Here is a 14,430-nt window from a genome sequence, read left to right as displayed (position 1 = left end):
ACGAGCTGGGTGTCTGCCTGGGTGCCCCCGAGTCCACTGGCAAGAAGGTGGCACGTAGTAATGAGGATCTGGAGGCTGGTTCCGACCACACACACACACACATAAACACAAATGTACACACGCGCTAACAACACAAACAAAGACAAAGACAAAGCCACCAGCTGAATGGTAGCGTGTGCCAGAATATGATAAAGAATCTGGTATAACGGATTCAAAACTTAAACTTTAAAACAGAACTGAACTAAACTCAGTCATCAGCATAAAAAACTGACAACGTGGATGAGTTCATGGAAGTCAAGATGCTATAAATGAAAATGTTTCACTCTTCTGTGAGACAGAAAGGTGTGACATGACTTTCCTGGATGCCACCTCCTCGAATTCTGACAGATTTTAATGAAGCATATGTTTTCTGACTACAAACTGGGAAAAAAGGGTTGCAGCCAATTCATGCTTTGTCTTCCTCGCTGTTTGAAACTGCCGTTAGAGGAGTGACAGAAGGTTAATTAAATTTGTGAAATACTTTAATTAGTAAGAGGAGTATGCTAATAAAGAATTCACAAGGCGCACTATGGAAAACAGAGAAGTTTCAAAGACTCTCTGAGCTTTAGTTCTGAAATTACAGTGAATACAAAATCAAACTGCAGTTTAGTGAGAGAAATTGTCTTTTTATCTTTCACTTTGGGAGTAAGACGGCTTCAGCTGTGCTTATGAGCTCAACTGAAGACAAGTTTAATCTTATTTGCCTGTTCATCATGGTTTTGCTAGGAAACATCAGTAACAGTTCTCAAAGCCAGCTTAAGATTTATATTAAGATGAGAAAAAAACAACTGCAAAATTCTCTGAGCCTGATTCTCTTTAGGCTTTGCAGCTTTGAGCACACTTAACCTGTGCAAATAAGCCAAAAAGAGAAAGTCTAATTCAAAAAGCATGCATGCACAAAGGGTTGAATGGACCATTAACAGTGCGTCAGAGCAAATAGCATCACTGTGCACTGCTGTTTATGCATACATTTAAATGAGCCATTAGGCATTCGTGGGGCAAAATCAAGCAGCAACTTCTGGTCTTAAAATCTGAAGCCTATGTGGACTTGCTAAAAACTGCAGTTCATTGAGTGTCCACTTGAGGCTGGCTGCAGAAACACCCATTCAAAAAAGACGATCTTTACAGCAAATATAAACATGTTTACAGCCTGGTTAAAAAAGTAGCTCATTTCTGTATCGACACACACTGTATTGGGGGGTGAATTTTTTATAAGTCTGGATTTTTTGAAGATATTAAACTTACAAGTTTTGCCAATTAAGGGCAAAGCTGACAATGATCGGCAGGCGGGCACCCTGTAGCTGTTAGCGAAAGGCTCTTTACCTCACACTAGCATGGATGAAGTTAGGTTGAGTTCAGCTGACAATTGGCTTCAATACAGCGATTGAGAAACAGATGGGTGACGTCACAGATTCTACGTCCATTCATTATACAGTCTATGGGCAAAATGTGCCCCTCTCTATGCAAATGAGGGCTGCCATCTTGCACTGCCATGTTTCTGGCGTATCACAGAACGAGCAAACTAGTGACTGCCATATGCAGTTTTCTATTTAATAAATGGCTAGAAGAAGAAGAAGAAGAAGAAGAAGAAGAAGAAGAAGAAGAAGAAGAAGAAGAAGAAGAAGAAGAAGAAGAAGAAGAAGAAGAAGAAGAAGAAGAAGAAGAAGAAGAAGAAGAAGAAGAAGAAGAAGAAGAAGAAGAAGAAGAAGAAGAAGAAGAAGAAGAAGAAGAAGAAGAGAGAGGTTGATGTTGTGCACAAAATCATTTGAATCAATAGAAGTTTTTGATGGTAAAAAACTTGACAAATGGAGGATCAAGCTCATCATACATCACAGGAGCTTCTTGTTCTAAAAGGCCACTGTCGCTCCAAAACTCACCAACAGGAGCAAGGGGAGCAAGGGAGTGTTTCAATCTAGAATCCGATTGCTAGAAATCACTAAATATTCCCATTTCCACACAATCTACCTTTTAAAATAAGTCAAAACTTTGATGTCAAATTGTCAGGGCTGAACTCAGAGAGCTGTCACAGTTATCATAACAGAAAGGTAGCTGCTCTGCTTCTTCTCTTTTTGCCTGTTATTGAGCAGCTTGTCATCATGTCAGTTCTCTGTGAAATACAGGAAATACTGAAGAAGAAGCTGAAAGAAAGAGTTCAAGGGATACTGCAGATTGATGGGTGGGTGTAGGTATGTGTATGGGTCCGTGAATGTATGTACAAATATACCTTTTCTTTTCAACATTTGGTACACTGTTGTGTTTGTATTTCATATGAATACTCATGCGAAGGTGTCTGTATATTTATGTAAGTATACAGTTCTAATGTCTAAATTATGAAAGAAGAGGACTGAGTTGGGTTTGGGGAGGGAGCGGAGAAAATGTTATATTTTTTGACTGTACCTTTGTAATGTACCTCTTTTTTTCTGAAAATAAAAAAGTATATGAATAAAAAGAGATACTGCAGATCTAAAGTCAGTCAAGAGTCTTGCTGTGTTCCTACATATCACTTCACGTTAAATCAAAGAAGAGGACTGAGAGAACTGTTATGGTCCTGATTTTTGTTATTTGCCTTAACCCTCTCTCTCTCTGCCTGCAGGTTGCATGGGTAGGGGCGGGGCCGGTCTCCTCAGGAGTGAGGCTCATCAGGCACACCTGTCCCTGATTTTCTCATCAGCACTGGCTTCTTAAGCTGCCACCAAACACTCCTCCAGTGCCAGATTATTTCCTCTAGCCGCATGCTCCATGTCCCATTGTAGCCTTGCTCCTGAGGAGATTCAAGCCACGTTTTCTGTGAACTTATCTCGAGTGTTTTCCAGAGGATTGATTCCTAGTTTTTTGTTTGTGAGTTTTTTGATAGAACCTTTTCCCCCTTTTTGGGTGATTTTGTGTTACTCCTAGTTTTGTACTTTTTCTCAGTTGTTTTTACCCGCAAGGCGCTTTAGTTGAACCTCGGTTTTTGCTTAATAAATAATTTTTTCTCTGTACTCTGCGTTTGGGTCCTGGTCCTTTGCTCAAGCCGTAACAAGGACTCTGGATATGGAACTTCATTTACATTCTCCTGTTTTGCACATTAAACAAATTCCTACAGGTCTCAATAAAAGAAACACATATTTACCTTAAGTTTTCTTGGCCACAAATAAAATGCAGTTACAAAATATTTGTTTTGGGGGCATGGGTTTGGCCTCGTTGCTAAGTCCTGTGCCCCGTGTAGCAGACGGCCTGGGGTTCTGATTCCAGCCTGTGGCCCCTTTCCTGCATGTCACTCCCTCTCTCTCTTCCTGCTCTATCCACTGTCCTGCCCTCTTTGAATAAAGGTGTAAAACCCCAAAACATAACTTACAAAACAAACAATTCACTCATTGTTAAACACCTTTTACACCTCAAACTCTATTCACGGAAGAGAGGAAATAAACTGTAGTCTTTAGCCTCAAAAGGAGAAAGAGAAAATTACTCTTAACTTCTTTTTATGCATTTCTGAATTCTTCCATGCATCTGTGTTCATGCTAAGTTAAAATAAAAATAAAATACTAGACATCAGAATTATGGAGAAGAGCCTGTGCTTCGTTCGATGATAGTGTACATGTGTTTCATCCCTCACTGCTGCTCTCTCTCTGCTCCACTGTGTGGTGCTTTAGCGCTGCCTCTGAATCAGCTCTACAGTGTGTCAGCTGTTCTGTTCTTACAGGGGGGGGAGGGATGATGTCAGTGAAGAAGCTCTGCCAAAAACCTGTCCATCACAAACAGAGTGCTGCAAACACACAATATGTCTGGGTGGTACTTGCTGCGTTAAAGCTAGCAGATGTCCAGTCTCTATGGCAACTGAAATCAGAGTTTTTAGATTTAATTATAATTTGTTTTATCCACAAACATCGCCTGAAAAAAATAATAAACATCTTGATGAAGTGAACTTGAGAGCATATCTGCCTCCTGATCCCTGCAGAATAGTTTGTCTCCTGGCTCTTTGTACTTTTCTAAGTAAAGGCAGAAGAGTCAATTAGTGCACGGGGTCATTAGAAACACTGTATTATTAGAAGCAAACAGAAGCAGCTCGGGGAGTAGCGGTTTAACAAAGTGCCCTTAAAGGCTGCGGCAATTAGGAGCAGCGTCCGAGGAGGGCCTGCAGCTATATAAGCCGGTATTTGTTCTACAAACAAACTCCCCCCTTCAGGTACATCACATTTATTTCTGAGGGGAGTGGAGAGGTCTGAAGGGACATGGAGTAATACTGATCACACTGTGAGGAGAGCAGGTTTGCATTTACGCAGATGAGACATGAGCTTTGATTCTACAGGAACAAACACAACGTGAAAGAAAACTAAATGTCTGCTTTCTGACCGTGAGGGTAATATTTAACAAGAGCTTGACTCATTAAAGCAGCAGGCGATTGGGCCCAAAGCCAACGCCTCTGTCATCTCCTCTCCCAAGTGTGGTCGTCATCATCATCATCATCATCATCATCATCATCATCATCCTCATCATCATCATCGTTCCATTTGATCAAACCCAAATTATTTACCTTTTTCAGCTTCCCATTTTTTCATTATGTGCCTGTTTGAGAGCACATGTGACCTTGATTTCACATTTGGGAGCTTTTCTTTTTTAATTACGAACATTTTTTATGACTACATCTAAAACCCCGGGTACAAAAGAGGCCTTGATGCGGCTCCATCAATCCCATTAACATGCAAACACAAGATCGCCGAGCCTCATGCACAGTCACACTGAGGCCTCTTTACTCCCAGTGGAGAGTGATCACTTGAATTTGTGGATGGAAGCATGACATACACTTTAAATTCCACTGCATGAGTAGAAACTGTTGGTTTTACACTTATTTTTTTCTCTTACTTTCCTATATTTTCCCTTGTTTTAACGTATGTATATGTGTTTTGTATTGAAACTTGTAATTGTTCTCAAAGCTAGCTTAAAATTTTTCTATGCATATTACTGCCCTGAATTTGATATAGGGAAAAGCTGCTCTCTTCTGTATTTAAATACATTCATTAATAGGAGAGGAGGGAAGGATACATTATGAAATTGCATTTGATTCTGTTTTTCTTTCATTACTTTTACATATTTAGTTTAATCTTTTAGTTTTGATTTTTTTTTTTACCATTATTTAGTTGTGATGGCATACATAAGTGACTAGGTTATGTCTTTATCTGACCTTTTTGTTTCCCTTTTATTTATTTATTTATTTATCTAATAATTTTTCTTTCTTTCTTTTATTTTTATTTATTTAAAAAGATACATTATTTTTCTGATTAATGTGGATGTAAAATAATTACAATTTGAATTATTGTAATTATTGTTGTTTTTTTGCAAATGTAGGAATATTACAAAAATATGAAAAAAAAAGTAATACAATTGTTTAAGTTTAAGTTTATTTAATTTTGGGGCGCGAACTTAGCCTAATGGTTAAGTTGCGCACCCATGTAGCTGTTAGCCTGGGCTCCAATCCAGCCTGTGGCCTCTTTCCCCCCACTCTCTCCCAGCTTCCTATACTATCCGCTGTCTTCTCCTCTATAAATAAAGGTGTAAAAGCCCCAAAATATAACTTGTTTTTTTTTTTATTTATATAGCACCTTAAAAGCAAAACACACACTGAGGTGCTTCCTCAAGAACAGTCAGGCTATACACAGCCACCATAAAAACAGAGAGTGTACAGTTTAGAGTAAATACTATGGAAAAAAATACTAATACAAGATAAGAATAGAAACATATTTAAACAGGTAAAACATTAAAATAAACATGGGATTTAGGTGTTTCTTTAAAGCCTCAACAGAGTTTGCCTGTCTGATGACCTCCAGAATCGTACGCAAAATAATAAATCCTAAAAAAAAAAAGTGATATTTTACTTGTTCATGATTTATTTTTTAAGATTCTTGTCCAAATGATTAGCTCACTGTGCTTTGAAATCCTTCCAGGGCTTTAACTTGTGAGCTTTGGTCTGAAACTATTTAAGATATTGGTCATTTTGTGAACTAACAACCTCCAGGTTTGTCCTCAGAGGAAAACCCTGTGACAGTTTAAACGTGCAAGATCTTTCTGCACAAAACAAGGTGGAAAAAACAAGTATTATAGCGCAGTTCCTCATGCTAAATAAAGGTCAAAGCTCAAGTTTATCAGTGTTGAGTGTAAATGAAACAAAACGAGGAGCAGAGGGAGTCATGAGTCGAGACTTGTGACTTGTCTTTATAGTTAAGATTTTTATGGATTTTGTTATTTTTTTAAATGTGGTTCTAATTTACTTGTAATGTTTATTTTCAAGACTAGTATTGCATGATTATAAAAGCCCTTTCTTCTGTACATCTAAGCAAACACACAAGAAAAAAAAATCATAAACTGGGGTGCTTATTAAACGAAAAGACACTGAACTCACCTTGTTCCCTCCATCGTGCATGGCCCATCCTGAGCTCTTCACTCCGAGTGCAACTTGAGAGTCCGAAGCGTCCAGGCATGTAACAGGGTGACCGTAGACGGAGTGAAGCGTCTGTGGTTCCTCCTCCCGGGGGTCCAGCAGGTACACAGACTCTCCTGCTGACAGCACTGCCAGCGGGAACTGCTGCCCCTTACCTGGCACCAAAACCAGACTCTCTACCTGCGGGTCAGATTACAGACAGTGGAGTTACACAGCAGTGGGATTCACAGCCTCCTCTGCAACAATGTAGCTCCAATTGACTACACTCAAAACTTAAAATATCTCATGGTGTCATTTCAGCTTAAAAGTTAAAGCATGCGCCCCCTGATACAGAGGCCATTCAAAACACAGTGGTTGCATGTTTAACAGCTGGCTTTGACCCTTTGCTGCAGCTCTCTTCTCCCCACATTTCCAGTCTCTCCTCAGCTGCCCTTCACAAAAATAATAATTTTTTGATCACATTTTCAACTCATTAGATCAACTTAAAGTCTTTAACACGTACAATTTCTTACCAGAAACTGAAATACCACACCATGTGGAGGTGTCAAACAAAGGTGTCACAACATTGGAGGTAACACAACCACACTTAGTTACAGAGCATTTCTCACATACCGGATGAAGAATCTCACGGCATAACTTACAAGTTTGGGTAGCTGAGTCCTGCAGAGCGTCCTCCAGTAGCCACGGTCATCAGCACGGTCCAGTCGGACATCAGCCCCAGCGGCTGAGCACAGGACGGGGCTGTCATGGCTCAGGGCCAGACTCTGGACCCTCTCCGGAGTCTGGTAGTGGTAGATTGGTTCTCCACCTGTCTCCGTGCTCCACAGGTCCACACAGCCTGTAACCAAGATTCACTCAGTTCTTTTGAATTATAAAAACAGAAATCATCATTTTGAGTTTCCTGAGGATGTATTAAAAAGTGCTCACCGTCTTCATAAGCAGCAGCAGCCACTGTGCTGTTAACCTGGACGTGACTGACATGAGGTCTGGGTTCAGAGTTGGCTGACAGGCTGTTTGTCTTTAGGTAAGAAGCTGTTGAGTCCCAGTGCAGCGTGTCCCACAGCCTCACATCACCAGACGTGTACCTGAAAACCAAACAAGCACACCAAATCACACTAAGAGTGTACAAATGTAATATATTTAATAATCTGTGCTGTAAAAAAAAAAAAGGCACATGACTGTGATGTCTGAATAAGGGCCTGTTATCCGCTGCACTCAGTGAACTTTGTCTTTTCGAGAATACCTGACGTCACCTTCTCACCACTGAATCATTCCCCCTCTCACACCTTCCGGACTTGTTGTTATTTTGTTGTCCTGAGTCTTTGTTACATGATCTTTCCAGGATTACAGGGGTGTTGTTTGGGCGGAACAAGGCGGAACATTTCACCTCTCTTACCACTGTTCACTGCTGCAGGATGTCAAAAATGATCCTTCCCAAACAATCACTCCACGTCTGCAGGTTTAACTCATACGCAGTTATAAAACTTGAATAAATTACTAATTTCTCTACCTTGCAATAAGATTTTAAATTATAAATGCATACATTTATTTAATGTTATAGCTCTAAATCAGAGTTTATTTTCAATCTCACTACAATAACCAGCATATACTTCCCACAAATGAGATGACGTCTGCATCTGAAGAGAGGACATTTAAATATTTGCTGTCTAAAATCAAATCATTACTTGTTTGTCTAAATAACATTTATAAAGTCAAATGTATGCACTTAATTATCACATAAAAAGAGAAATGCTGTAATTTCACAGTTAGGTGAAGTTGCAACTCGTGCAATTCTGAGCATTTGATCAATTTTCAAAATTGTGAACATAAAGTTTCCCCTGTACTGACAATCTGATCAATCAACAAACTATTCCGCAGCAGAGTAGGAGAGCTGGAAGCATCTGGGAACATGTGCGCACCTATAACATGCCTCAAAGTTATAGATAACAGAGTTTAGACTGCTGACTAATTGACAAGCGGCAACCTCCAGTCTTAGAATATGAAGCCTATGCAGAAGAGCTAAAAACTGCAGTTCATGGAGCGTCCACTCGAGGCTGGCTGCAGAAACAACGGAAACCACATAGACAACAATTCAAAAAAGACGATCTTTGCAGCATTAATAAACATGTTTACAGCCTGGTTCAAAAACGGCTTGGCTACAGTAGCTAATCTCTGTATCGGCACACACTGTACGGGGGGTGAATTTTTTTCTAACACGACGGTTCAGAAGATATTAAGATCACAAGTTTTTGCCCAAATAAGGACATGACTGACTTGACTCCCAGTCGGGAACACATAGCTGTTGGCTAGGAGGCTCAAACTCCGCCCCTTTACGTCACACTGCCTGGTTGAGTTCCGCATTTCCAATATGGCTGCCGCCGTCGACTGGCTTCAAAACAGCATTCAGGAACAGATGGGTGACGTCACGGATACTACGTCCATTATTTATACAGTCTATGGTAGCTGCTAGCGAAAAAGGCTTAAGGCCCGCCTCTTTACCTCACACTAGCTCAGACGAAGTTAGGTTGAGTTCAGCATTTCCAATATGGCACCCAATCGGCTTCATAATAGTGCTTCAGGAACAGATGGGTGACGTTGTTGGACCACTGATTTGAGTATTTGCAAGGAAAAATCTTTGCTTTATTGCAAGGAAGCAGGATAGGGATCTATATGCACACTTTCACATGAGAACGCGACACTTGAAGAAGTCATCTGGAGCTGTGGAAAGGATTTTGCTTCCCTACTTTTCATGGATCAAAGAATTGAGAGAAAAATGCAGCTCAATCAAAAATAAAAATGAAGGGTTACTTGCAGCTCTAAGAAACAAGTATCAAAAAAATTGAGATTTTGTTTTTACAGGCATTAAAAATCCCAACAAAGACACTGTCAATATTGTTGCTGAAGGTCTTGTTTGCTTTTGGGGATCATAAAGAGGCCTCTTTGTTAATTTCAGCCTGTTTCATTACCAGCTATAAACTCCTCACAGGGGCTTTAAACAAATGCTCCATAACTTGTGCTTGAGATTTACAGATCTTTAGAGACTACAAATTCATAGGGGCTCTCATGTGATCTACAACCTCACCTCATTCTATGTTTTAAAGTTATATTGTTTGGGCCTTTACACCTTTATTACAGAGAAGAGGACAGTGGATAGTGAAGAAAACAGGGAGAGAGAGGGGGGCCGCAGGCTGGATTTGAACCCGGGTCAACCGCTTCTTAACCATTGGGCTAAGTCCGCTCCCCATTCTATGTTTTAAAGCCCTTTATTTCACAAAGTTCTGCCTCTACTGCCCATCTTACACAACAAAGTCCCCCCAAAGTCTGCTCTGTTCACTCCTCGCCCAAGTCAAGGAGCTCGCACTGTGGGAGACAACCAACTGCCAGCGTTCCCACCTCCACAGATACCATCATGTCTGAGCAAGTCCCCGCCTCGCAGCCAGAGTGTGTGACACAATGACAGCAAGTGTGACAGAGGGAGTGTATGTGAGCCCCCGCTCGAGTGTCTGTGGGTTTGGCAGGAAATACACAAGCGGAATATACACTTTGGATTAATTGGTGCATCCCATCAACAGGATGATGATGCTGAATCTCATCCAAATAACTCAGATGAAACTTTTACATGCAGGAAACTTTCAAAACGCAGTCTTCATGCGAGCGCTGACAGATTTGACCTTTACGTCCCTGTGTGACTCCCAGTGTTGTTGGGTTAATGAGGCGATGTCTCCTGTTGCCTTTTTAAATACCAGATCTCATTCCAGCGCTCTCCTAACAACATTTCCTGGATGCACTTTCTGATTACTCTTTATGACTATTGATTCTTTCCTTGTTAACCAAATTCAGGCACTTTCACTCTCCTTAATGACTCTTTGAGCACCAATAATGGGAAAAATATTGATGCTGTTGAATTGTTAATAGCACTGATGCAAACACAAGGATATAAGAGTATAATTGAATATTTTAAAATACCTTACTTCATGTCTGGACTGTTTTATCTTTACTTCTCCTTCATCGGCTGACGAGTCAAGATCAAAACAGACTGTTATCTTTCCCAGTGAGACGCAGCAGCACAGAGGGGAATCGAATCACATTGCACCCTGGAGATGAAACAAGCTCCTGTGCTTCATCACAGTCTATCAGTGTCTCAGTTACTTAAAGGCAGGTTTTGTTAAGTTAGGCTGTGATTTATACGCATGAACATCTGCCCTCAGTGAAGCCATTCGTAAACAAATGTGCAAAAATGTGATGTCACTCAACGGTGACACAAGAGATGAGATTTAAACGCTATATTAGCAAAACTTCATTCATACTGACTCCTAGAAGTACTCATTCTGTTAATGTGGTCACTAATTTACACCGTGAACAGTCAGATGTTTTAGTTCTAAATACTGTGTCTGTCCTTTTCCACAATTTTGAAATCAGCCAAGTGTGCAACCATGTTCAGATATGTCTCTTTTCTTACCCAGCATTCTTTATTCTTTAGCTGGCTTTAACCCAAAATAAGATTTATTCCTAAAGCATGCATTTCTAGGTAATTTAAAACAATTTACATTGTGAACTTGGTCCTCTGGGAATAAAATTAAAAAAAATGTAAACTGAGTTTCATTCATTATTATAACAGTTTTATTTATTAATTAATGAATTAATGAATTAATGAATTTATTTATTTATTATCTAGTTAAAATTTTAGCCACTTTTATTCTATTTTATTTATCTATTTTATTTTTTAAGTAAAGCATCTTACTTTCTTTTAATGGTTTAATATTTTAGTGTTTTATTATCTTAGAAATGTAATTTATTTTGGTGAGTCTATTTTCCTGTGTTGAGTTTTAACATCTTGTGTTTCCTTCAGTGTTTCCTCATCAAAATATCATGAGAGTGTTTCCTCAGTTCGTTCAGGAAATTATTATTATCTTTTTTTATCTACTTATTTATTTTGTTTTTATTGTTTTTATTATTTTCACGCATATATTGTGTTCTTAACCTTAGGATTGAGGGGTGGGTTTGGGGCTGGGGTTGGGATTAGGATGGGGGGGGGGGGGGTTTTATATCTTTTTCTTTATTTATTCTATTTCAAGTTGTTTTTATGTACAGCACTTTGTGTTACAATGTCATTGTATGAAAAGCGCTTTCTGAATACAGTCTGATTGACTGATTGAAAATAAATTTTTTTTTTAATTACTCAGGAGGAACAATCATGAGAGGGTTTTTATATGACCATCTGCTTGTTCCTCTTAATTTCATCCAACATACTGAGCATTAGAGGATCACTTCGATTATTGAATGCTTCTCTTTGAAAAGTTCCTAATATGTCCCACAGAAGCAGAAGCAAGGAGAGAACGTTGATATCCACTTCACCTGTCAGCTGTCATAATGTTACGGCTGTGAGAACATAAGAGGACACACATCAGATATCAGAAGCTTTGTACATGTATCTCTTGTAACTCACCCAGCTAAGACAAAGTTGTCACAGGAGCTGACATCACATAGCACCTTCCCCAGCTCGAACTGCAGCTGGCTGATGGATCCCACTCGATTCTGCACAGAAAATATTACTCTGCTAAAAAACATGGTCGCAGCCTCGATACACATATACACCACATAAGATGATATGATCATTACAAATTCCAAAAGTGGAGAAAACAGACGTAAAGATGATGCTTCAGTAACATTTGTTGTTGTTGTAACATTTCCTGCCAATAAAGCCCCTGAGAGTTAAGTTAAAATCAAAAAGAGGAAGGTAAAACTAACATCACCAGAAAACAATCCAGCTCAGGTGTTGTATTTGGTAAAACAGATCATTCAGAGTCCTAGGCTCACCTTCCAGTTGGAGCACACAGATTTGGCTGAGTTCCTGCAGTCTCGCAGTGTGCTCTTCCAGCAGGGGGAGTCGGACACGCTGGCTTCCTGGTGAAAACCCTCCCCTGTGCACATCTTGTACCACAGGACACTGTCCTCTGCAAGAGTTCTCCATGCCCGGCTCACCTGGGAGGAGATTGGACAGCGTTACTGCGGGTTGAGTCAGCATACATTACCATCTTGCATCACTTGATTTATTTGTGTGTAATGAGTCCGGCTGACTGCCAAGTGGACAAATGCACTGTGTGCTGCGGCCCTGCTGAGCAAAATGTAATTTACTAATCTATAGCCATTTAGGTCACATAAGGTAATCAGCTTGCCTCAGCAGTTTGGGGCTGGTAATGTAATTGTGGAGCCTGGTTGTAAATGCATGTATCACCCACATGCATTTACAACCAGGCCCTGAGTGTGCAGTGGGTACAAATGTTGTCAAATGAGTCCAAAAGTTGCAAAAAGATCTTCCCCATTTATGTTTGCTATGTATGCTTAACATTTCAGGTTTGCATTTCCTCAATGGGAATAACCAAAACTAGTGTGTGTCACCAGTCTCTGGAGCTCAGTGGAGTTAGAGTCTTCTACAGTCTTTGAGAATCTTTTTTTTCTAGAACAATGCCGATCAACAGAGATGTTTAAATGTGTGAAGGGAGTCATCGGATGAGTCCGCTGAGGATCTAAAAAGAGCAGAGTCTCTGTCAGGAGAGACAGTTCTCTAATAAACCCAAGAGTAAGAGGAATAATTGTTGACTAGGACTGATAAATTAATGGACAGTACCAGAATAAATCCATAATTTGATTCATATTTATCACAGACTGGAGAAACAAAAGGGTAGAACCAGCCTATCGCATGGCTGACTAATCCTTCATCAACCAGACACAGTCACACCTAGAGTTAGAGTGACCAATTAACCTAACAAGCTTGTCCTCGGACTGTGGGAGAACGCTGGAGCACCTGGAAGGACCTCATGCATGCACCAGGACGACATAGAAATCTGACAAAGAGAGGCACCAGCAGTGAGTTGTCTTCGTGATTGTATAAATCAGGATCACTTATTTTCTGTTTCTAACTGGGGAAATCTGCAACATGCCTCCAAGCTGTAAGCTTAGATCAACCCACATCATTACCCTGACTTTAACCACACTGAACGCACAGCTAGGTTCAACACAGGCAGACTGGAGCAGTCTGTAATGTTTGGTTTGAACGTGTAATTCTTAAAATCTTTGGTTTGTGACCCCTGAGAGTGAAATGAAAGCTGCAGAAGTATCTAAGTTAAAACACATCTAATTGAAGTATGAAAGTCCTTCTCAGGTGTCATATTGATAGGTTTAACTCACATACACTTGTGTTGGTACCTCTAGAGAAGGGGTTCCCAAAGTAGGGGTCGCGAGACACTAATGGGGGGTCGCAAGATGAAGATCTGGAGTGTTTTTTTTCTTTTTAAGTAGTCCAAATGAGCATATTTTACCCATCATTGAAACAAATATTGAAAGAAATAGAAGTTTGGTTGAAATAAAAACATTTTCCCATTAGTTTTCTGCCTTTCTTTGTTGCCAGGTGAGTCCTGAGGTTAGTTAACAGTTGATTAACAAAAGCATGGGAAACACAGCGATGTGCATGCAGGCTTATTTTCTGCAGACCAGCTAAATGAAGTATGAAGCAACATTTAATTACTTTAGAGGACAGTTGGAGTCGTGGGTCTTTGTCACCTATATTTTGGGGTCTACTCTAGAGGATCCTGTCTAAATTATCTGTATACAACTACAGTGGCAGGGACTGTCACACAAGAAAATCAATACATACCTGTATAAATAAGGTAAATATGTGTCTTTTAGTTTGAGGCTCATTCACTTTTCTTGTTACCCTGTTTTCATTTCATCTGTAATGTGAAGCTCTGACCACAGCAGCTTACCTGTGCACACCTGCCGAGCTCAGTACGGTCCAGATATTGGAATATCTTCAACGCTAACTCATACGGCAGCTCGATATCAAAGAAGGGAATGTCATTGACTTCATTCTGCAGAGGAAAAAGAAAAAGACACTTGTATTCATCATATCTCATTCCAGTCAGCCACCATGCACATCATGCACACCCGGCATCATTCCACCACGAACAGGTCCATAC

The 14,430-nt window shown here is 40.0% G+C and overlaps 1 protein-coding gene across 1 annotated transcript in view; it reads right to left on the bottom strand.

The window, feature by feature from the left end:
* Positions 1-14,430, bottom strand: part of fbxw8 (F-box and WD repeat domain containing 8) — a 31,925-nt gene that overhangs the window by 15,640 nt on the left and 1,855 nt on the right. Inside the window, exons 3-8 of the mRNA XM_034692062.1 lie at positions 14,218-14,322; positions 12,272-12,436; positions 11,901-11,989; positions 7,382-7,539; positions 7,096-7,292; positions 6,416-6,634 (exon numbers count right to left, since the gene is read on the bottom strand). Coding sequence (XP_034547953.1) covers positions 6,416-6,634; positions 7,096-7,292; positions 7,382-7,539; positions 11,901-11,989; positions 12,272-12,436; positions 14,218-14,322 — 933 coding nt within the window. The remainder of the gene's footprint in view (positions 1-6,415; positions 6,635-7,095; positions 7,293-7,381; positions 7,540-11,900; positions 11,990-12,271; positions 12,437-14,217; positions 14,323-14,430) is intronic.

Source organism: Notolabrus celidotus, chromosome 9 (genome assembly GCF_009762535.1).
Source record: "Notolabrus celidotus isolate fNotCel1 chromosome 9, fNotCel1.pri, whole genome shotgun sequence".
In the NCBI taxonomy this organism is placed as follows: domain Eukaryota; kingdom Metazoa; phylum Chordata; class Actinopteri; order Labriformes; family Labridae; genus Notolabrus; species Notolabrus celidotus.
Note: the sequence above shows the minus strand (reverse complement) of the source record. Positions and strands in the feature narration are given on the sequence as shown.